Source organism: Enhydra lutris, unplaced genomic scaffold (assembly GCF_002288905.1).
Source record: "Enhydra lutris kenyoni isolate GAN:26980312 unplaced genomic scaffold, ASM228890v2 scaffoldscaffold26, whole genome shotgun sequence".
NCBI classification, from domain to species: Eukaryota; Metazoa; Chordata; class Mammalia; order Carnivora; family Mustelidae; genus Enhydra; species Enhydra lutris.
Window position 1 is genome coordinate 17,412,013 of NW_019154110.1, and position 24,875 is coordinate 17,436,887.

General features: G+C 36.6%; 1 protein-coding gene across 2 annotated transcripts in view; it reads right to left on the reverse strand.

Annotated features, from left to right (window-relative positions):
- Nucleotides 1-24,875, reverse strand: part of LOC111151294 (syntaxin binding protein 4) — a 157,371-nt gene that overhangs the window by 48,920 nt on the left and 83,576 nt on the right. For both annotated transcript variants that reach the window (XM_022509183.1, XM_022509184.1), the window contains 4 exons: nucleotides 22,830-23,006; nucleotides 15,286-15,402; nucleotides 14,735-14,784; nucleotides 12,327-12,460 (listed from right to left, as the gene is read on the reverse strand). In XM_022509183.1, coding sequence (XP_022364891.1) covers nucleotides 12,327-12,460; nucleotides 14,735-14,784; nucleotides 15,286-15,402; nucleotides 22,830-23,006 — 478 coding nt within the window. The remainder of the gene's footprint in view (nucleotides 1-12,326; nucleotides 12,461-14,734; nucleotides 14,785-15,285; nucleotides 15,403-22,829; nucleotides 23,007-24,875) is intronic.

Here is a 24,875-nt window from a genome sequence, read left to right on the forward strand (position 1 = left end):
TCCCTCCCAATCCCATCTTGTTTCATTTACTCTTCTCCTACCCCCTTAACCCACCATGTTGCATCTCCTCTCCCTCATATCAGGGAGATCATATGATAGTTGTCTTTCTCCGATTGACTTATTTCGCTAAGCATGATACCCTCTAGTTCCATCCATGTCGTCGCAAATGGCAAGATTTCATTTCTTTTGATGTCATGCCACTATTCTTAAGAGTTCTTGTTAATCTAGGTTGTTTGTCCAGCTTTTATACATTTGTTTGAACATCTGAGCTTAGCACAGAACTCTAGGAAGTTTTCCTTGATTTATATGTACACTTCTGCCCTTTCCTTCTTGCTGAGACTATAAGGGAAATTCTGAATGGAATTCATTTTTTTAAGATTTATTACTCCACAAGTCACATTGCTACCCATGGTCTCTAAACATTAAGAACAAACCCATTTAACCCAAGTTTAAAATAAAACAAAACTGGAATCTGGAATCTGTGGTATATGTCCAGATATGTACATAATTAAACAATTGCATCCTCTTTAGATTCTCTTAGTAGAACTACAATCCCAGCAGGCGTTACAGTAGTTGAAGTGCTTCCCTATTACAATAGCTTGGCACACACCAGTTAACAATCCACCTTAATGAAAGCATCATCCACACTCTTTTTCTGCCTGGGCTGTTTGAGGTCCACTTTTACAGATTTACTTTGGTTTCTTTCTCTCTCTCTCTCTCTTTCTTTCTTTCTTTCGTTTTTCTTTTTTCAGCTCTATTGCTCTTTCTGGAACATCACCCCCTTCACATTCATGGATTTCTGACAGGAAAATGCCTGTAGTCTTACGCCCCTTCTACCAGATCTGAAAAAAAAGGTGTGGTCATTCATGGAAATACTTTTTGGTCACAAATCCCCAGCTGATGGTATGTAGCACCCACCTAGGGTCTGTATGTATGAGAGAGAAGAGTTAATTCTGTTCTTCCACAGGTCTCTCCTACCTCATGACTGAGCTTTAGCTGTTTACTCTCTACTACAGGGGCATCCTCAACACTGGCAGAGTCTGATCTTAGTGTCTCATACGTAGGTGCTCAACAAATATTTGTGGGAAGAATTGGCCAGCGTCTACTTCTATGTGTAAGTAGATAGTGCTATGTATTAGATTCATTCATAGGGATGGGCATTTATTCTATTTAATAAATTCCTAGAAATGAAACTGAGGTTCAAAGAAAATGTACATTTTTGACTCTCAGAGACAGAGACAGACTGTTCTCTACAAGAGCTGAACTGAGTGAAATCTGTCAATGGTGTATAAGTGTGTTGGGGTTTCCTTATGTATTCACTAACACTACAGATATGTGGCCCTCTGGTGAATAAAAATGGCCTCATTTTTTTTTAAAGATTTTATTTATTTATTTGATAGACAGAGATCACAAGTAGGCAGAGAGGCAGGCAGAGAGAGAGGGGGAAGCAGGCTCCCCGCTGAGCAGAGAGCCCGATGCAGGGCTCCATCCCAGGACGCTGGGATCATGACCTGAGCCAAAAGCAGAGTTAACCCATTGAGCCACCCAGGCGCCCCTGGCCTCATTATTTTAAACTCACTCCTAAGTGACATCAAAACATATATACTAAACATTCATATATATTAAGATCATTATTAAATAAATTTTAATCACAGTTATAAAATAGAAATATCTCATGAACACCTACTATGTGCCATGTACTGTTCTAAACATTACCTAAATTGTAATGAAGATGATATTCAAGATCCCTACCCTCAAGGAGCTCATATTTTAATAGAAGAGACAGTAAACAAGTAAGCAAACAAATAATACTGTGAAGTCCTACAAAGAGAATAAATTATGGGAGTGAAACAGAGATCTGGAGGTAGAGAGGAGGCCAACATTAAATAGACTGTTGGGGCCCTTGGCTGACTTAGTAGGAAGAACATGTGACCCCTGAACTCAGGGCTGTGAGTCCCAACCCCACGGTGGGTGTAGAGATTAAATAAATAAATAAAACTCTAAAAAAGAAATAGACGGTTATGAAAGTAAACAGGCTGAGGATTGAATGATACCATGAACTGGACCTCTCCATCCATACTGTCCTGTTTTCTCAAGTATCAGGCACTCTCCTGCCTCAGGGCCTTTGCACTTATAATCTGGAACATTCTCCTAGCAGGTATCTATAAGACTTACTCCTTCCTTGTATGGGTGAAATGCCTGTGCAAGTCTAGTTTAAGGGTTTGCAGTGAACTGGTGCTAGCTGTACCCATTCTCAGGTAGTATTAGTACTGCTGTCTTCTATACAAGTTCAGCAAGGCTTCCCTCTCCATTAAAAGACTAGGACATCTGGAGGGCCCTTCTCTACTGCTCCTTTAAAGAATGAAATGTTACTTGGCAACTGTTTTTAGAGGCATTTTAGCACTTGGTTTCTCACATGTTCTCAGTGGAGTAATTTAATAATGATAGATTACACAAATTGACATGAGTAGACATCTTTCACCACCTTCTAAGGTTTCCAGCTCTCAAAAAAATAAAAAAAAGGGAAGGAAAAAAGAAAAGAAAAAAAGATAGGGAGAGAATAGAGAATAGTTTATTGGTTTGTATTGGACAGGGTTGCAGGGACAAAGTAAAATACCCTTTTTACACACTGACCATAAATGATGAAGGTGATAATGAGGAAGATAATGATGATATATGTATTGAGCACCTACCAGATGGGAGCCACTTTATAAACATCATCTTTAATCAGCTAACCTATTCAGATATATTAGTTTTAATCCTCTAAACAACCCTATGAGTTAGCGATATCTCCAATTTCATAGACGAAGAAAATGAGACTCAGGGAGATAACAGAACCCCCAAAGCATAAATCTATTAGGTGGAAGGGCTGATATTTGAACCCTGTAGCATATGGTCTTTTTAATACTATTCTGCCTTTTTACAAGTAACAATGAAACTATCTTTTTGATACAGATATCATTCAGGGTGCAAATAGCTATTTTTTTTAAATGTAAAAACTAAAGGCAATTTCACAAATGATACTTCATTTTACCCTGTGATATAATGAGCAGTAATGCTCCTTCTTTCCATTTCGTAAATGGAGCAAAAGTGAGGTTGAGGAATTTACCTAAGGTTTAAAAAATCTTGTCCTAGATGCAGGTTTTCTCAATCTCAATGCTCTCTCTCTAGCCTACTTGAACTTTAACTTTCATTAGCATTTGGTGGTTACTATAAAGGAAACGAGAAACACAAATAGCACTGTATAGTCCCAAGACCTAATCATTTTTTTAGTCTAGTTGGTAATGTTGGTAGAATAGTTCATAAAGTCACATACTTTTGAAAAACACTACTAAAGATTCAGTTCTTGACTCTGTATCTTTAGTTTCAAGATCTTTATCAAGGCACATTTATTATTTCTTCTGTATGCATTATTTTGTAAATGGTTTCAAAGAGAGCTTTTTTACTGTAAGTTTTCTATGATGCTTAAAAATTCTTTTACTTTTTTTATTTTTTAAAGATTTTATTTATTTATTTGACAGAGAGAGAGATCACAAGTAGATGGAGAGGCAGGCAGAGAGAGGGGGGGAAGCAGATTCCCTGCTGAGCAGAGAGCCTGATACAGGCTCGATTTCAGGATCCTGAGATCATGACCTGAGCTGAAGGCAGACACTTAACCCACTGAGCAACCCAGGGACCCCTCTTTTAATTTTAAAAAGGATGCTTTGAATTTCAGAATTAACAAATGCTCACTCCAAAAAAAGAGAAAAATTAAACAATATAAAGATTTCCAATAAAAAAACAAACAAACCCACAGATATTTTCCCAATCTGACCTCCTGAGAAAAACATTGCTATCAATGAGTTAGGCTGGAATCTATACCTGTTTAGAAGCTATTAAAGCTCTTTTTATTCATAATATTTTTTATTCATAATATTTGTAAGTCATGAAAATTAGTTAAGCTGAGGTAAATTTTGGTCAATGATTCTAATTAAAATAAAAAATGAACTCTAATGAAACAATCTTATATTTATATAAGTGCTTTATATTTACAAAGCACTTTTATACTAGTTCACTCAATCCTTGAAACAACCTTATTAGGAAGACTGAATCCCCACCTTCCAGACCGAAAGCCAAGACTCCAAGAGGTCATCGTAACTTATCAAATCTAAGACACCACTGAGAATACCACACTTTGCCATTTTATATGCTAAAAAACAAAACAAAACAAAAACAGAAATGCCAATTCAGTTGTGACATAATGACCTAAGTGGATTCTGTGAGACTCACAGGACTTAATATTAGAAGACCTTAGTCAGGGGTCTGGCATTACCCTTTCCAAGCGTGTGACTGAGGCAAACCTTTTCTTTTCCCCTCCTAAAAATAAACATTTACTCAGCATCTGAAGCGTGCTTAGGGGAACAAAGCCAAGGAGAACATGAAGTAGTTGGTACACATCAGAAACGGGTAAGGTAAACCATTTAAGTTCTCTGAGCCTTGATCTTTTCATATCTTTTAAATTAGAAAACAATAATGCCTATCTCTCAGGGTTGCCTTGAGGACATATGGATGAAAAATAGTACTTTCAAACTACCTGTGGCATTATTATCTTTAAATATATTTATTTGTAGTAGTAATATTAATACTCTACTGTTCATGGCAGGAACTTCTGATCTACACTGGTGTATCATATTAAATCATTATTAAAGCTGTTCCTGCACACGACAGCTACTGCCACTGTCTCCCTTGAGATGAGCTGTTAATACTCTGTCCTCATATGAACTCTGGAGAATACCTTTTCATTAACCCAAAAGAATGTATTCCGTTTGGATGAGGACATTTTCAGGCCTCGAGGGAAAATATTTCTTTCTGGCATCATTCGCATTTTGCTTGTCGGGTTATAGGATTGAAACATGAGCCCCATGGTAGACAATCACTGCAGTCAGTTCTAATTGTGAAGGAACTGGAGTTCCATTTTTCCGGAAGAGAGATGGTGTACTACACTCAAACATCATTGCCTTCTGGAAGTTTCGAAGCAGTCCTTGTTTTTTTTTTTTTACCTTTGTGTTGGAAATCATTCTATGTTTCCATGTTAGTGCGAAGGTATATAGGCTTTTCCCTGAATAAATCCTAGATATTGCATATCCTGCAATCCCCTTGACAACTCTATTCCTGCCTGGTGGGAGGAACTGAGTCTTGTTCATCTGGACATGTCTTCATAGCTTCCAGCTGCTGGCAGTATATGTTATTAAAGTATGTATCTGAAATATTTCCCTGGAAATGGTCTTCTAGGAAGACCATGTGGTAGCTCTGGGATTGATTCACACTAGGTATTTTGTGTCTAGGCTAAATACTGGAAATATGGTGGCTTTCTGATTTTATGACTGGCAAGCTGTATTATATCTGCTTCTTATGGACCAACAGAAAATAGTAGAGAGTTACAGATTTGGTATTGTTACATAACTTTAGCATTTCAACTCTCAGGAATTTGTTTAATGACAAAGGCAAATACCCAAGAATTAATTAATGTGCAGAAGGAGCAACAGGAAAATATGCGATAGTTAGAGATCCAAGATGACAAGAGAACTGCTTTGTGCATCTGGACTTTGGACCCAGTCTGCACATGAATATCAAGTTTAAATATGAATACTGAATTTCAGGTGTTCCAAAATGTGATATACAGTGATGAACTACTGAATCTCTTCTTAAAAATGAATATTTGTTCCTTGCTACTCAAACTCAGCCCCAGCTACTATTCTGTTCCTTGTCAATCGCTGTAACCACCAACCAGTCTTCCTGTGTTCTTTACTCTTGCTACTCCTATAGCCCAGTTTCAAACAAATGCCTGGATCATCTTTTAAAATGTAGATCAGATGAGGTTTTTTTCTCCTGCTTAAAGCCATCAGGGGCTCTTATGACACTCAAAAGAAAATCCACCCCTGAAGCAAATAATACATTATATTTTAAGGAAAAAAAAAAAAAAAGAACATGAAAATCAAATCCAAACTCCTTAACATGTTGTTCAAATCCCTGCGTGGTCTTGCTCCGCTCTACATTTCCACCCTTATCTCATGCTTACTTGTCTGTTCCCTCCTACGTATCAGAAGCCCAGGCTTTCTTCTGTCCCTCCAATATGTCAAGATTGCTCCTACCTCAAGGCTTTAGGATTTGGCCAAAAAAAAAAAAAATCTCTTCCCATAGATTTTCTCCTGGCTGAATCTTGGCTCAAAAGTCACCTCTTCAAAGAGGCTTAGGATTCCCACTCCTACATCATCTGGTTTTATTGTATGCGTAATAGTCATTGCTGTCTGGAATTATTTACAGACTTGCTAACTTGTTTGTCCAATTCTACCCTTACAATGTACCTAAGCAGCTTAACAGCAAGGACTTTGTAAGCTAGTACCCCACTGCCTAGGTCAGGGTCAGGCTGATCGCAGACACTCAATAAATAGTTCATGAAGGAAAGAAGTAATAAGTCTAAATGGCTATATCTTTTCTTACATGAGGTATTTCTCTCTCACTTTTTTTTTTTTTTTACCCTGGAAATAAAACTGTGCCAGGAAAGAAATTACTTATTTTTATTGAAGCGAACAATAATTTGCTCATGTAAAGCAAAATTAAATAACCCAAGCCCAGTTTCCTTTCCAGAGATCACCCGAGATTACATTCGATATATTTTCTTAATGGAACATCACAGCAGTGACCTACTTTCAAATTGCAACAATACAAGAGAATATGTGAGTTCATGGTTTTCCTTGAATGGTGTGACAACACCAGTATTTACAACAGGTATTATCTAGCTCTGAATGATCAAACCACTAGAGAACAGGTTCAACTCACTACAAAAACAGATGAAACGACATTAGAGTCACATAAACTATCCCCTTATGCTTGGAACAATCTGTCCCAATTCTAGGAGAAAAAAGATATATATATATATATATATATATATATATGTGTATATATATATATATATGTATATAGCAATGATAACTTTATGAAGAAGGAAATACTATAATGCCCATTCTAAACAGGAAGCTGACTTTCACAAAAAAATCTATAGCTTTTCCTTTGATAAACTCATGTTAGTTAATAAAAATATGTGCGGGGGGGAAATAAGAGAAGCAGTGATGATAGTATGAGACCTAGACTAAGTACAATGAGAAATGCTGTATCAAGTCTGACTTCTAAAAGGAAAAAAAAAAACTATTATAAAGTCCTTCAAATGTGCAGTACAACATTTCCCCTTTTTCTCATAAAACGTTTTCCCATCTGCCTAAATAACTTCTAATTAGCATCAGAATTTAAAGACAAAAAGCAGCTATTACTGACATTCTTATTTTAAAAGCTAAAATACTGCCAGTTTCATCAGACAGGAACACCTGAATTGACGGGGGAAGGTTCCATAGACAAATCTATATAATCACCTGGTCATTGTCTGGTAGGGGTAAACTTCACCTTTGTTTTCAACTGGCTGAGTGAAAATTACAGGATTATTCAACCAATTTTTAACAGTTGAACATATTTATTTCTGCCACTAAAAGAAATGCTGTGATGCAAATAATTATCTATGTATTTTTATGCACATTGCTCATTATTTTCTTTGCAAAATACCAACAGGTGGGATTATTGAGTTAAAATACATGACCACTAAAATATTATTTCAACTTTCAAAAACACTTTTCAAATAGGTATTTTAAAAGCTCTTGATACATAGTGCAAAACTGATTCCCAGGGACGTTGTGCCAAATTATATTCCCACCTGTAGTGGATGAGAATATTTACTTTCAACTTTAATTAGTGGCAGGCCCAGATGGCTCCTAAATTGGACGGATTTTTTTTTTTTTAATGCCTAATATATAACTTAAGAAAGTGCATTCTCCACAGGAAGATTCCTGCTCCCTACTTCCTTTGCTCAGGCATCACTTGGGTCCTCGTGGGTGTAGAAACCTTGGCTCCAGCTGCTCATCTCAATCCCGTGAATCTCTGAAGCTTAAGGGCTCACTTATCATTACAGTTTTACCCTCTGTTCTTGGTGCAGAGAGACGCGCATTTCTTGGTTTTCATCTTTTAAATACACAAACATAATTTTAAATGTCATTTCTAAGTGTAGGAGCAGAATGGGGAGGTTTTGGCATGAGATCACTCTGCCATCTTGGTAGATGGTAGTCTATTCTGAATCCTGACAGCTCTATTTTCTTGCTTTAATACTGTGGACTTTTTCAGGATCATATACTGGTATGCTGATGGATATATATATTTGTTTAAAAGATCTTGAATGAAATGTGTGTGCATATATATATATATATATATATATATACACACACACATAATAAATGCATAAACATAAAAAACATAACACACACATGCATGTGTATATGTGTGTGTGTGATGTATTTCTCTTTATAAAAGCTTGAATTTAGAGGATTCTCTACTCAGAATTGGCTTTTGACCTTTGAAAGGATGCGTGGACCCTGTGGCTGCACTGACATTCAACCAAGCAGGGAGCTGGCCAGTGTGCCCTTCTGTTGTGAGTAGAAGGATGATGCAGCAATCTGAGGGGAGTGAGAGGTGAGCCAGGACCAGAGGTGGCTGTCAAGAGCACCGTGGCATCTGGTGCAGAAGCCACTGTCCCGGGCTCCCTTTCCTATGTGCCCCAGTGCATGTCAGATGTCAAGTATGTCTACACTGCCTAAAGGACCAAGCCCCAGTTGGCCTTCTGCTTGACACAGAATCTGTGAATCGTGAGGATTTCAAAAATGCCACTGACTCACCAAGATAAAAGAAGAAAAAGAGCCCAGTTACCGCCATCGCCAGTCATTGGCTTTATTCATTACCCCTTCAAATCAGAATGCATTAAGGACTGTCCTCCTGCCACAGTGACCTCCAGTTACTCCCACAATCGCGACTATTGTTCAAAAGGGGGGCTAACAAGTTGGTGGTTTGTGTTTTCACTGTATGTGGTCCTACCTGCCCTATCGAAAACTTTTTGGGCTTTGTCTGTAACGACTATTGCTTTTGAAGATTTCTACTCTATTTTTACACTACATTTATCATTTCTTTGGGAATTTTGAAGGAACTTAAGATGCCTGGGATTGGCTGCCAATTTACCAGGAAGTCAATAAGTTCTTATTAAAGACCTCCTATGGAATATCTGGCCAGGTATTATTTTATTATGCATTTTAAAAACAGAACTGCAGGGGCGCCTGGGTGGCTCCATTGCTAAGCGTCTGCCTTCAGCTCAGCTCAGGATCCCAGGGTCCGGGGGTTAGAGCCCCACACTGGGCTCCCTGCTCTGCAGGCTTCTGCTTCTCCCTCTGCTACTCCCCCTGCTTGTTCCCTGTCAAATAAATAAAATCTTAAAAAAAAAACCAAAAAACAAAAAACTGCTTCTTCCTGCTTTTGTTACAGGATTATTTTGTCAATCTAGATGTCGGCCAAAGACTGCAGTTCAAAACAAGTAGCTCTTTCAAATAAAGATTACACTAACACATACAATACTATGTAAATATTAATGGAGATCGATATAAGCACCTCTAAGGGTTCCAATACCAACTGAAAAATGCCTATTTGTCTATATAACATTTCAGTGGAGGCAGTATAATGGAACACACCTAACTTTTGTTATAGTTAGCAATAAACAACTGAAAGATAAGCTGCTGATTCAGACACTTAACCACGGTTTCCTGTGATGGTTACATTCTAACTCAAAGTTGAAAGTAACATTAAATGTTATATATTAAGAAAAGCTCTCATCTACTCTATTTTCAAATGGCTCCATACTAAAAGATTTAGACAATAATTACTTAATACTCCGCACAGAGGAAAAAGTACATTTAAATGAGCTGCTTTAAATAATAGTAAGAATGTGGTGCCAGCATTAGCAGCACCAGCAGCAGTGATGTCCACTGTGGACTATCCTCTACTACCGGGTGCTTGGTTAGCCACTTCCCAAGTATCTCACTTGATCCCCCAATCCTGTCACTTCAGATATCGTGAGCTCCACCTTTCACATGGCGAGAGAGAACCAGAGATGAAGCCATTTGCCCAGTGGAGTTGGCTGGCTAACTGGGATGCTCCCTGGGGCACCTCCAGGGATCTGCAGGGCTTCTGCAGAGCACTGTGGGTTCAGATTGGTCCTCTGGGCTGCCTCCAGGAGCCCCAGACTTCTCCACTGCTAGAGGCATCCTGACGAGAGCTGAAGGGCCAGGTTTGCAAGGCTATAGGAAGCATTAGTGTTCTCTACATTAAGATCCTACATCTTAAGTGGGGGTTTATGCACACGCTGAAGATGGATGCAAATGTGTGTGATTGCACATGTCTGGGAATAGGGCTTCTGTGAGATTTCAGTGGAGGCCACCATCCAAAAAAAGGTTCAGAATTATCTCCTACATATTCCCCAGGGACTGGTTTTAAGCTATAATACCCAAGAAATCTGATTCTCATTTCTGAGGAAATCCCATCGTATAACATCCCAGAGTGTACTTATGCTAAGAAGAAAGTAGAGGTAATTACCCAAGAGAAAATTCCAAATTGTTACTTGAGATAAGCAGACAGTCACACCAAAGGAAATGAGGTTAGAGACTGCAGTTGAATTATCTACCTCATGGTAGTGATTTTCTGCTTTTCATTACATACAGAAAAAACCTACTGCATAAAGAAAAAGAAAAACAAGCTGAGTTTATCTGAATTATCAAACATAAAAAGACATGTCGTAAAAATTATAAAAGGACTGGGAATATATGCCAATATTAGCAATTATATTTCTACATAAAAAGACAATGCAGAAACTATTTGTTAGTTTAAACAGCAGACTTGGTACAATCTTATGACAGATAAAAAGTGCAGATGGAATTTTTCACTTTTCTTCCAAAGAAGTTCTGCTGAATTTCAAATATTTTCTTTGAATAATCATGTTTGACAAATGTAAAGGTTAATGTTAGCGAGGTAATTAAAACTGATGATCACAATGTCCGCTGGGCTATGTGTGTGTGTGCAGGTGTTTCCCTCCACTGTTCCCACCCTCACTTAAAAATGTCTAATATATAAAATTCTGAGTATACATATAATACATTAGAACTGATTATTTTCATCTACTCTGAAACCTACAGAATTTGTTTACATAAAGAGTTCTTATAGGGTTTTTGAAATATAATTTTTGGTTTTTTAAAAATGTAATAGGTTATACAAAATTAAGAACAAAAGACCTCACTGCAGAAATTGAGCAGATACTATTAGAGGCATGTCTTTCAAACCTCTTTTTGTGACATAGTTTTGAAGTTAAAAATTACCCCCAAAGGGTCTTTAAAAAGGAAGCCAAACCATTTGCTACCTAGGACTTTACTCAAAACTTGGATACTTTGTTAATAAAGAATTTCATCTGTGCCTCTCCACACTTATATTTTTATATGTTCCCAGCATAGGGAAGATTAAGAGTGGCAAACAGGGATAGTGGAATGGGAGAGGCCAACCGGCAGACAGACTGACATCGAGGGAACAGACATAAGAACAAACAGAAAATAACGGAGACTAAATCCATGAAGAGTCAAAAGTGCTGGGAGGCAGTAGGAGGGAAGCATGGCAATGTCCAATCATGTAAGCTCTCCCCAAGGATCTCCCTGTGTGCTGGGTTGTTGGAAGTTAGTTAGCCAGTTGCCCTGCTTCTCTTTCTAGCCCAGTGCTGACTCTGGGGGTGTCCAGTGACAGATCATGCAGTTCTTTTAAGAAAGGTATTCTCTTGGCCCTGGCTTAGGAGTAAATGCCTGAGCCAGCAGCTCTGATGAGGAGGGAACTGGTTCAGCTATTCCACCGCCCTTTAATTAATTACCCTGCCGACTGTCCAAGGGTCTGTTCCTAGTTTTCCCTGCCCGTGATCCTGGAAATTTTTTCATGGTTCTACTTAACTCACTGTTTCAGCAGTTTTGTTGTTCATCTTTATTGTGTTTTGGGGTCTTTTGCTCAGCTGGGCTGTACCTTCAATTTTATCCTATCTGTTGCATATTATTCAAAAATTCCTCAATGTGGCTTCTAATCTTTGAGGTTTCTAGTGCTGCCGTGGATTTATTTTTCCGTTTATTCTCCCATTTCAAAAAGACTTTGGATGGAAGTAGAGGTAATCAGCTATCTTCTCTTGGAAGCCATTTCAGGCACTTTAAATAAAGTAAATATTCTCCCCCTACAATTAGTGTATTAAGATTGTTTTTTATCAATTAGCTATTAATTTGACTGTAGGCAAACCAACACATTTAACAAAATTAAACGGTCAAGCTTAGTATTTCTTTTTGTTCTGTTAAATAAATTACTAAAGAAAAAAAGAAAAAAAAAGTGAAAAATTGCAGAAAACTTACAATCCATGTCAAGTATGGCCCGAACAGATTTAATGAGCTCCTTAGATTCAAGAGCCAGCGTTGCTGGGATGTTACGTCCATTCCTTCCCAGTGGTGTAAGAGAAGTCTGAGAAGCTAACATGGCTCTTCTTTCACTGTGAGAGCAGTAACATAAAGTTGAACTTATCATTCAATAAATAACATCTATTTTGACTTAATCTGAATTCTTATGTATAAAAATATTTGTACTCCTGGGAAGAGTGTATTCTTACAGCCATAAAATGAAGTAATCACAAAACATTTGTTTTCAGTTCTTTATTAGGTAACAAAGACATATTTAAAGAATTAGATTGACCTCATAATAAGGAGGAATAAATCATTTCTTGGGCTTATTTTGTGAGTGTTTATGTTACGCTAACATGATGTAGCCTTTAGTTTTGTAAAAATTCAAATGAAGCATTAAACAGAAGATAGAGTATATTAAAAAGACTGAGCCATGGGGCGCCTGGGGGTTCAGTTGGTTAGGTTAAGCATCGGCCTTTGGCTCAGGTCCTGGGATAGAGATCCACATGGGGCTCCCTACTCAGCGGGTAGCCTACTTCTACCTCTGCCCTGCTGCTCCCCCGTTCATGCTCTCTCTCTCTAAAAGAAATAAATAAAATCTTTTTTTAAAAAAGGACTGAACCATATTTTTCTAGAGTTTAAATTTCCAAGATGTGGTGAAAATTTGCTTAATATTGTTTTTTAAGGTTAACCTTTCTTCTTGAACCAGTTTAAGGCAAGGGTAGGCTCTGGCTTTTAAAGATTTATTTATTTATTTGACAGACAGAGATCACAAGTAGGCAGAGAGACATGCAGAGACAGAGAGAGAGGAGGAAGCAGGCTCCCTGCTGAGCAGAGAGCCTGATGCAGGGCTCAATCCCAGGACCCTGGGATCCTGACCTGAGCCAAAGGCAGAGGCTTTAACCCATTGAGCCACCCAGGCGCCCAGGCTCTGGCTTTCAAATAGCCATTTTTAACCCTCATATTTAATGCCAAAACTTCTGAAATATTATTCAAGGGCATGAGACCTTGATGCTTGGGATGGGGGATATACCTAAACACACAAGGGGAATCTGCTTGCTAAGTATTTTAAATTCTTATTGAAAATAATTATCATGAAATTCACATAATTATCTTATATCATTACCAGCATGGATAGCAATAAAATGTCAGATTTTTCATTAGAATAAGGCATGACAATAAAATGAATTTAAAAATGTTCTATTATCGCATAACATATGGAATAATCAAATTACTATGTTGTACACCTGAAACTAATATACATTGTATGTCAACTATATTTCAGTAATAAAATATTTTTAGAAGTATACTACCATAGACATTCTTCTAAAGTAAAACAAATGCCATGTGAAACCCTAAAATATAATAAGAACACGAAGATTCAACTTCATTTATTTATTTATTTATTTATTTATTTATAAAAAGATTTTATTTATTTATTTGGCAGAGAGAGATCACAAGTAGGCAGAGAAGCAGGCAGAGAGAGAGGAAGGGAAGCAGGCTCCCCGTGAGCAGAGAGCCCGATGCGGGGCTCGATCCCAGGACCCTGGAATCTTGACCTGAGCCAAAGGCAGAGGCTTTAACCCACTGAGCCACCCACGTGCCCCATCAACTTCATTTATTAAACTGCTGTTTTTATAGTGAAGGGCAGAGTCTTCCTGTTTCTGGAAGCCTGTATTGCTAGAAGTAGAAATACATTGCTAGTGGCAGCTATTATAAGATGAGGGAAAAAACTGCTTTGAAAATGTATGAACAGGAAACTTTCTTTTGTCTATCTTTCATTATGTATCAAAATGACCATAAACTTGCAGTTTGAAATACATAAATCTTATTAGTAAGTTTGTAGCTCTTAGTAAGAAACTTTAAATTGGAAACAAACTGTGAATAATAACAAAATCAAGGTGTATCCTCCAAGTGTATTCCTTTTATTTGTGTCTACTGAATGTTGAAAATGAAAGAAACTGATTGCACGAACATGTTTTATAAAATTCTGTTTGCCATAACAACTGATCTGCTGGCTTGAGACTGACCTTTCAAGTAATTTTTATTCATACACAGGATGCTTACAGAACTTCAAGGTAATCCCATTTTTACAGAATTCCTCACAAAAACAATATAGGTGATTCCTACCTCAATTTTCAAGTTCTAGGTTATAATGACTGGCTAAATCCCTCCAGGAATTTCTTTTACAGAGATGGGGTCAAAACAACATGTCTTTGTATCTGTTTCCACAAAACATGAAAAAACAGCATCCAGTAGGAGTTATGTCACATTTTAAGATTATTTAAGAGATTTTAGTATTTTAATCACAATTACCAAATGAAAAACATAATCATATTCTACAGAAAACACATAAATATTCTTACCTTAAATTTGATAAAGGAGAAGTATTATCAGAAAATAATTCTTGAATAGTCTAGAGACAAACAAGACAGTAAAGGAGATTTTAAGTTTGATATTTTTAGGATGTCTTTTCTTATTTAACTAATATTTAAAACCTCCCTCCCCTTCCCACTCCCAATTGATTAAAAGGTGTTTCTATTACATGGGGGAAAAATCAATTACATTGACACAGAACTCTACTCGGATGTGTAATAACTATGGAAACATTTCTTTATAGGGTAAATATTTATCAAATAACGTTTACATAGTATTAAGAGTTTTGAGAAAGTGTTCATTAAAACATAGTGTATATTTGGGATCATGTTATCCTATCTCAATTATTTCTCTTAACAATCTATTGGTTAGCTGGTCTTTTCATTATCTATGCAATTTTAAAACTGACTATAAGTTAGCATTGTTATTTTGAGGCAGAGAATGTTTCAATAGCCACCAAACACTAAGACACTTGTCTATATGTCAATCATCTACAGATATCTTAAAAATGGACATAAAGTAATATAATGGGAAAGTTTACCTCTACAAAATGAAGAAGCTTTTCAGTGGATGCCTCAAAAGTTTTTCGAGCCATTTCTGATTTTCGCAATTGGCAGTCGAGTACTGTAATTCTCTTTTTTAACTCCTGAACACTTTCCTGGACAGAGGTATTAAAAAGAAGGTTTTACTCATTTCTTTGATTTTTACATCAGTGGCTCCTATTTTCAGTTTTTACTAACTGATACCAACATTACCATATTATTTATTTTCTCTCACTGTATTTATCTTCTGATCTGGGGAGACATTTAACTAATTGCATATTTAGAAGTTAAACTGCACAGGGATGCTGCAAATTTTATGAGATAAGCTGTAAATGACTTTGTTGATTCTTACAGTAAAATACATTTAAATTAAGTTTATCGGGTTTTTTTGTTTTGTTTTGTTTTTTACAATATGGCTTGCCAGCTGCTGACAGAAATTGCTACCAGTGTGGTACAACGAAAATTGCTGAAGATATACATATATATTTAATGTAATATGTCCAATGTAAAGCTGAGCTGGCAAGGGAGTAAAGGAATCCCATGGACAGTAAAGGAATTCCATGAAGACAAACAACAACAATGCTGGGTGAACTCAGTCAGTAGAGTAAGCATGCAGTGCAGCATAATTTGTTCTGAGGGTACATCTTTAGGCACAGATGGCAAACGAGAGAACTTTAATGGGTGAATTGGAAAGAAACAAACTTTATAGAAGTAAATATATGATTTTGATTTTGGTTCTGGCAAGTGGGTTAAAAAAAGTCTCCCCTATAACTTCTAATCACAAGCCCCCACTCAAGAAGGTTTGAGGTCATAATTTGTATTACCCATGTATCCTGTAAATTTGTAAGCTTAAATTTTAGTTTAAAACAGTCCCAGACTGGTAGAAGCAAACACAAAACTTCCATGGAGGGATAGTTTCTAAACTCAGATCCCAAAGAATGTGTACATATAATGTGTCAAAAGAACATGACCTCAGGAGATAAGCGACCAGGAACAAAAGTCAGCTGAAGGAAATAAATTATAGACACATAAAGACAACAGATACTGTAATGATCAGATACAGACTAAAATGTTTAATATCTTAAAAAATACGGAGGAATTTAAAACATAACAAAGGGAAAAGAAACTATAAAAATAGATCCATAGGACATAAAATAATGATTTTTAAAAATAAAAATATAATCAAAATTAAAAGATCATTTATGGGTTTAATATTCAATTAGATATAGTTGAAAAGAGAATGGGTAAACTGGAAGGCAGAGCCAAAGAAGGTTCTCATAATGTACCAGAAAAATAAAAATGGAAAATATAAAAGAAGGAGAAGAAACAAGGAGAATATAACTAGATGAAGATCTAGCATACTCCCCATCTGAATTACACATGAGGGTTCAGAAAGAATGAAGGAGAAACTGCTCAGTATAATTTGGGGTTTTTCAGAAATAACAAAAGACACTGTTCCTCAGACCAGGAAGCTCAGTGAATCTCAAACAACATAAATAAAAATAAGTCAATACATGACTCATAGTCAAACTGCTGAATATTGAAGATAAAAAGATTTGAAAATCATCTAGAAAGAAACAACGGACTGCAAACAAATAACAGATTGACTGCTGATACTGCAACCATGGAATAAAAACACTGAAAGAAATTAAATGCCAACTTACTTTAAATGTAGCAAAAATGTATTTCAAGAGCAAGAGTTCAATAAAGATGTTTTCAGACCGACAAAACTGAAGAGAATTTGTTACCAACAGATCCTCATTAAACACATTTCTAAAACATGTACTTCAGGAAGGAAATAATTTTAGCAAGAAGGTCTGAGATGCAAAAAGAATGCTGAACATAAAAAATGGTAAACATGGGCATCTATTTAAATAAAGGTTGACAGCACAAAATGAACTATAATAGTGTCTAATTTATGGTGGTAAAAGTCAAGAAAGAACTAAAATGCTGACAAAAATAGAAATTAAGTAGGAAGGGATGATAGGATTTATGTTTTAAAGTGCTCATAATATTTAGAAAAAGGTGAAAGCTAGTGATCAGTTTTATAGTTTATATGTATATATATTTATATATATAAAACAGAATGTTAAAATTTCTAAGATAATCATTAAAACTTAGAAACGGAGTGCATACCTTCTAGCCTAGTGGAAGGAAATAAATGGAATGGGAATTGGGAAAACAGGAGAAATCTGAACCAATTGAAAAAAAACCAAACAGGTAACAGATGACAACTAAAAAAATAATCAAAAAAACTCAGGACACATAAAATGCATAAATTAAAAGACGGTAGAAATGAAGTCAAGTTCATTAACAAATAAAAGAGTATAAATGGAAAGATTTTTTTCAACTAATGGTCAAAAATCAGTAAGACAAGGAAAAAATTCAGATATATGTTGTTTTACACACACACACAATTGAAACATAAGGACACTGCAAAATTAGAAGTAAAAGAAGGGAAAACACACAGAGGTAATTACCAAAAGAAAGCTGCTGTAACTATTTTAATATCAATCAAAAATAAATATTAGGGGGAAAAAAGATTGTTAAATTGAAGAGTCACAACATTCCATAAAGGATGATAATGTAATTCTAAGCTTATCTGTTGCTAAAAATATTACTTCAAAATATATAAATTAAAAAAAAATGGAGATTTTAATGCATTTCTCTGACAAGGAAATTAAAATGATTAGAGAAGAACTGAATTCTACAGTTAATGACCCCAATCTTGTAGACTATAGAAAATGATACATCAAAAAACCACAGAATTCCTTTCAAGCTCACTTTGAAATGTGTGAACACTGGTCACATAGTAAACCGTGAAGCAGCCATCAACAAATTTTAGAGTAAGCATGCTATAGACTAGATTCTCTGGTCACAGTGCAATTAACCTTTCTGTGCCTCACTGGTGTTCATTAATACAGACTCAATCACAAATATGTAAATTTTCCCCAATTAATCTATATATTTAATGCACTTTCAGTAAAAGTTCCAATAGTTTCTTTTTTTTTTCCCCTTTTGGTTGAATATATAAGCCAAGTCTAAAATACATATAAGAGAGATCAAAGGGTCATGTAGCCAACATACTTTTATTTATTTATTTATTTATAAAGATTTTATTTATTTATTTGACAGAGATCACAAGTAGGCAAAGAGGCAGGCAGAGACAGAGAGAGGGGGAAACAGGTTCCCTGCCAAGCAGACAGCCCAATGTGGGGCTTGATCCCAGAACCCTGGGCACCCAGGCCAACATACTTTTTTAAAGGAAAAGAACTAGATAGGGTGATCAGATAATCAATTCTTACTATAAAAGATATCGTAACCAACACAGTGTATTATTGGCACAATAACATACAAATAAACCAATGAAAGACAACAAAGGGCCCTCAGTAAGACAGACACACATGAAATCTTGATATGTGACAGAGCTGATCTGCAGATCAATCAGGAAACAAGAGACTTGAATAAATGGTGCTGGGATAGTTCATTCACTTAGAATAAAGTCAGAATAAAATGGATCCCCACCCACACATAATGCCACAGAACCAATGACAGAAGGATCAAAACTTTAAAACTTTTATTTTTTAAAAGATTTTTGGGGAGGGTATGTGCTATGATGAGTGCTGTGAAGTGTGTAAACCTGGTGATTCACAGACCTGTACCCCTGGGGATAAAAATATATTATATGTTTATAAAAAATAAAATTTAAAATAAATAAATAAATAAATTAATTAATTAATTAAAAAAAAAGATTTTCTTTATGGGGCGCCTGGGTGGCTCAGTGGGTTAAAGCCTCTGCCTTTGGCTCAGGTCATGATCTCAGGGTCCTGGGATCGAGCCCCGCATCGGGCTCTCTGCTCAGCGGGGAGCCTGCTTCCCCCCCGCCCTCTGCCTGCCTCTCTGCCTACGTATGATCTCTGTCTGTCAAATAAATAAATAAAATTAAAAAAAAAAGATTTTCTTTATTTGAGAAAGAGAGACAGAGAGAGCATGTGCATGAGTGGGGGGCCTGGAGGGGCAGAGAGAGGAGCAGACTCCCCACTGAGCAGGGAGCTGACAAAGGGCTCAATCCCAGGACCCTGAGATCATGACCTGAGCTGAAGGCAGACACTTCACTGACTGAGCCACCCAGATGCCCCCCAAACTTTAAAACTTTGAGAGGCAAGTATCAAAGGATATCTTTGGGAATGGAAGACCTTCTAAAAAGACAGGAGGGAAAGCATTGATAAGTTCAACTATCTGAAAACCAATGTTTATCTTACCATTGGGGGAAAGGCAAGCCATAAATTTGAGAAAAGCCTTCAATAACATGTAACTTAATATAGGGTTAGGAACTGGAACATATATGTACAATCACTACGTATTAATACAAAAAGAATAACTCAATGGGGAAAAAAGTGGTTGAGAGTAACGAAGAGGCATTTCACAAAGAAATACAAATGCTTAACAAGTATATAAATATATGCTCAACTGGCTACCTGGGCCAGGGGGGAAAAGCCCTGGTGTACAGCATCTGGGGGTATAAATACCTCTTCCCTGGCTGATTTCAAGCTACCAACCTGATAGCGCTCAATAAGCCATTAAGAAGAGATGCCCTCATTCGCCAACCGTGAGCCGGGGCCAGCCGGTCCCAGCACGCCAGTGGCTTCAAGTCATTAGTAACCAGCGAAATCCAAATTAAACCACAATGAGATCTCCTTATCACACCTACCCAGATTGATATAAATTAAAAGGAAATGAAAACAAAGTGTCAGCAAGGGTATGGGGTAAACGGTATCTCTCATTCACTACTGGTGGCAGTAAAAATTGGTTCGAAAGCTTTTAGACACAATTAAGCATTACCCAGTAAAGTTCATCGATCACCGTTCAACCTAGCAGTTCCACTCGAAGATATGAACCCAAGACAAATTGTTACGCATACGGAGCACGATGTTATGTACAAAAATATTTTTAGCAGCGTTGTTCATAATAAAGAAAACAGAAACAATCGGACTGTTAATCAAATACAGAATGGACCAAGATAACTGTAGTATTTCCACTTAAGGGAGTACAAAAATGTGATGAAAAAAAAAGTGATGAAAATACATGAACTGGCTATATATTTCAAATAGATGAATTGCGAAAATAAGAGGTTGAATGAAGAACTCAAGTAGGAAGAATACATGTAGAACATTTCTATTTATATAAAGTTGATGAACAGGCAAGACTCAACAACATTAATTGTTAAGAGATATAAAGATACGTGGTAAAATTATTGAGAAAGTGGTTAATACTAAATCTAGAAAAGCAGTTACTTCTGAGGGCGAGGGAGGGGAATGCCAACTGGGGAGGGACAATGGATCTTCAAAGGTATTGGCAATGTTTTACTTCCTAAGCTGGAGGTAAACAGAAAAAACAAAACCAAAAAAGGTAATTAAGTATAGAGATGAGATAAGGGAAAACTTACAGTGAAAAATAAAAACACTGTTACAAAAAGAACCTGTGTCTTAAAAATGAATCTTTGAATCTGAGTCCATGTCTCTTAAAGCAATCTCAAATAATTAAAAAAAAAAAAAAAAACTAAAACACGATTCCTTCTCTTTCTCCACTGGCACTGAGTTTGGGAAATGTTGAGATGCTCTCAACTATCATTTTTTCTTTGGAAAATAAACAAACAGAGATGTCTGTGTGGCTCAGTCAGTCAAGCATCTGCCTTTGGCTCAGGTCATGATCCCAGGACCATATTGGTCTCCTGCTCAATGGAAAGCCTACTTCTCCCTCTGACTGCAGTTCCCCCTGCTTGTGCTCTTTCTCTCTCTCTCTGACAAATAAATAAATAAAATCTTAAAAAAAAAAAAAAAGAAAAAGAAACAAAATATTTTTTTTTCAGAGATAAGTTAAGGGCTTAGTTTAGAATCCTGTTATGAAGAATGGCATGAGACCCCATTACGCTGAAAAAGAGAAAACCTGAATTAATTATATTGCCAGACAACTTAGGACAAAAGTGTGTCTCAGCTAGGAGCTGGGACAGAGAATTGCAAATAACCTATGTTTAAAAAAAAAAAAAAGAATAAATTCATGAGAACTCTTTGAATATTACCTAGAAAGTATTTTTAAAGACTGTTGATTATCCCTCCAAAAGTACATAGAGTTTTATATAAAACAGTACTTCTCAAATGTGTTTTTAATCCTTTTTAAAAATTTCATTAATTTAATTAAAAAAACTTTTTAAAGTGTTCAACGATTCATTAGTTATGTATAACACCCAGTATTCATCCCAATATTGCAGCAACTTCAAGACACATCTCTAAAGGCAAGGGAAATGAAAGCAAAAATGAACTTTTGGGACTTCATCAAGATAAAAAGCTTTTGCACAGCAAAGAAACAGTACTTCTGATATTTTGATAATTCCCAGTATTTTCAGAATCATGTTAAAGGTACTCACATGAAATAAGCATGTATCTCTGATTTCAGAACGTAAACACTGGGCCAAAAATAATAAATATATGTAATATTTTTGAGTATAGCTGCCTTTTCAAGTAATATGATTTTCCCTTGGCCTTGTGTATTATCAAAGAGTGACAAGAACATCAGCTGTCTTTTGGAATTGGTTTAAATGGGCAGATGTGAGAAATGTAATAGTGACTCATAGAGCTGCCCAAAGAAAATTTCCGATTTTCTCCTGTATTTTACTTTTCTAAAAGTGGTTTCATTTCCACTTGGTATATTTAAGGTATTTAACTGTTTTATATTCACATAAAGAAACATGAATTCTTTAAGTTCACTTTAAGTTTTCTTGAAAGTGAATTTTTAAATTCACTTTAAGTTTTCTTGAAAGTTTACTAGATTAGAGATATAAATACCTATTCTAAGTGAACTTGTTAAAAGTTATAAAACATATATTTCAATTTACTTAATTTTCTATCTCGGTGAAATAAATGTCTTTTACAGTTTTTGAAGACCTTTCAATGAATATAGTATGTATTATGTTATTAAAAAATCACAAACTAAAAAAATTCACATTAAAAAAAAATCACATTGCTTTCTGAACGGCATTTGGTATTTTGCTATTGAAATTGGAGCCTATTAAATTCAAACTCAGTTTCTTTCTGTTAATTATCTTGGGCCCTGGGCAAAAATTATTTAACATTCACACTTCCTCGAGTGCTCTAATCAAAGAGCAAAACCCATCCCTAGACTCTCCTCCTCTCATCCCCACCAGGCAAATTAGCAAGTTTAGGAACAAAAGGGGAAAACCAATGTAATCAATTAGATGTTAAATAGTTCCAGGACTTTATGCCTGAGCTGTACAATGTTGACCAATGACCCAAATCAATTTGGGGCACATGCTTTTCCAACCCCAAGCTATGCGGATAAAGGGACACTCACAACCTTCACATGAGCCCTCCACCCCCATCCCATCAGGACACACCATCCTATCATTGAATAATAGAAGACAAACACTGACCTAGTTTAGAAGTGCAGATGAAAAGGAAATGAAAACAGGATACATGACAACGGCAAGGAAACCATGGTAACTAAAAGAAAGGACGGTTTTGCTTACTTTATTTTGGTCCGAATAATCAGCAAGCTGAGCCTTTAGATCTGTGATCTCGGCCTCTAACAGATGGATCACTTCTTCATAGTCCATTTCCATCCCATGTGCCTGGCGCTGTGCAGCCTCGGCAAGGTGGATGCGACTTCGCAGGGCTCTGGTTTCTTCAACCACAGCTTTGGCTTCCTGAGGATTTCAAAATTCAGGCCGTTGAAAAAAAATGCCATGTTAAAAAAACAGTTTGGCAAAACAGGTGGAACAAAATCTTTTACTTCCTCTGGAAGTTATAATTCCCAAACTCAATCAATAGATACGTGCTCCTCACATCTCAATTTAAAACTTAGTATCCACCTTATTTTATTATGTAGAGCAAATGCCTGATCTTACTTTTCCTCTCTCGATTTCTTGGACAGTTTTCAGTATGGAATCCCCAACTTCACACACCTAGCATAACATTTTGGAAATAAGGGAAGTAGAAGGGAATTGGAGAACAGAATTAAGAACAGGTTCAACAGATACAAAGAGTAGGCTTCCACAGAACTCCGGTATGTGGTAGTGCTGATGCTCTAGGAAGAGTCTTGCAGCTTCAAAAATAGCTGAGAGATCTGTGGTGTTGTGGACTTCCTTGTGGTCCAAGCCCAGGATCCAAAGCTTATTTCTAGACATCAGTCTGTTTGTTACATCCCCCTTATGATTTACAATGGTAAGGCCTCTGGTATCCTGTGAGTCTCAACACATGAAATTCCTTTTGAAACCTCCTTTTTCCTTACCTCCCCCAACTCCCAAGTATATAATCAGACACCCCTCACAACCCCAGGGCAGAAGCTCTTTCTGCCCACGGGTCCTGTCCCCATGCTTTAACGAAACCACCATTTCGCAACCCTTCTCTCTCTCTCAAAACAAACAAACAAACAAACAAACAGCCAAAAGGTGGAATTCAGTAGCAAAACATCTTGTTATTTCTATAGGGTGCAATGCTCACAAGACATTTATTAGACATGTTATGTCTTAGATGATTCATGTGTCTTTTATCATTTAACCTTTAGAATAGTATCAGAGAGGGTCATTATTAAAAACCATTTTATACATAATTAAACAGAGGCTCAGAGAGGTTACATATCCTGTCCAAGGACACAAAGCAGTGCCAGAGTTTAAATCCAGGTCTGCCGAACTCCAACATTAGTGCTCTTTTCACCATTTTACTTTGCTACTAAATGATGAAACAAATAAAACAAAACTATATACTAGCTACACTTTCCACCTTAGGAAGAAGATGGGGTGACCAAAAACACGTGCTCCCTCAAAATGTGCTTTGGTGTTAGGTCAACGACAGTCCCCTCCCCATGGACACCAATATAATTTAGCATGGCAGTTATTATACTATAAACCATTTATTTTCCTTTACTTGATGCAGAAGTCTCATTTTTCTTTTTTTTTTTTTTTAAGATTTTATTTATTTGTCAGAGAGAGGAGAGAGAGCGAGCACAGGCAGAGAGAATGGCAGGCAGAGGCAGAGGGAGAAGCAGGCTCCCCACCGAGCAAGGAGCCCGATGTGGGACTCGATCCCAGGAAGCTGGGATCATGACCTGAGCCAAAGGCAGCTGCTTAACCAACTGAGCCACCCAGGCGTCCCGAAATCTCATTTTTCTACAATGAAACTTTCTGCTCCAATTGCCATGGCTAATATTCAAGTATGGCTATTTTAATTTTCTTGGAGCTATTATAGGATGCCTACTTATGAGTCTAAATGCATTTGAAATGAAGGGAGAGTTAGAACATGGGCATATTTTTAAGGGTCAGTTTTTCACTCATACATTCAATGTTTATTAAGTACTTGCTATGTGTTAGGTTCTGTTTCAGGTACTGAGGAGAGAGCACGTAACAAAATAGACAAAAAGTCCTCCCTCATGTCCTTTTCAGACCTGAATTTACATTATAGTTTGGGGAGATATACAGTAAATTAGGGATTATCAGTGAAGATCTCCCTGAGATTATATGTAATCAGAGACCCGCACAAAGCATGGAGCCATGAAGGTTTCCCAAGGAGCTTTTTTT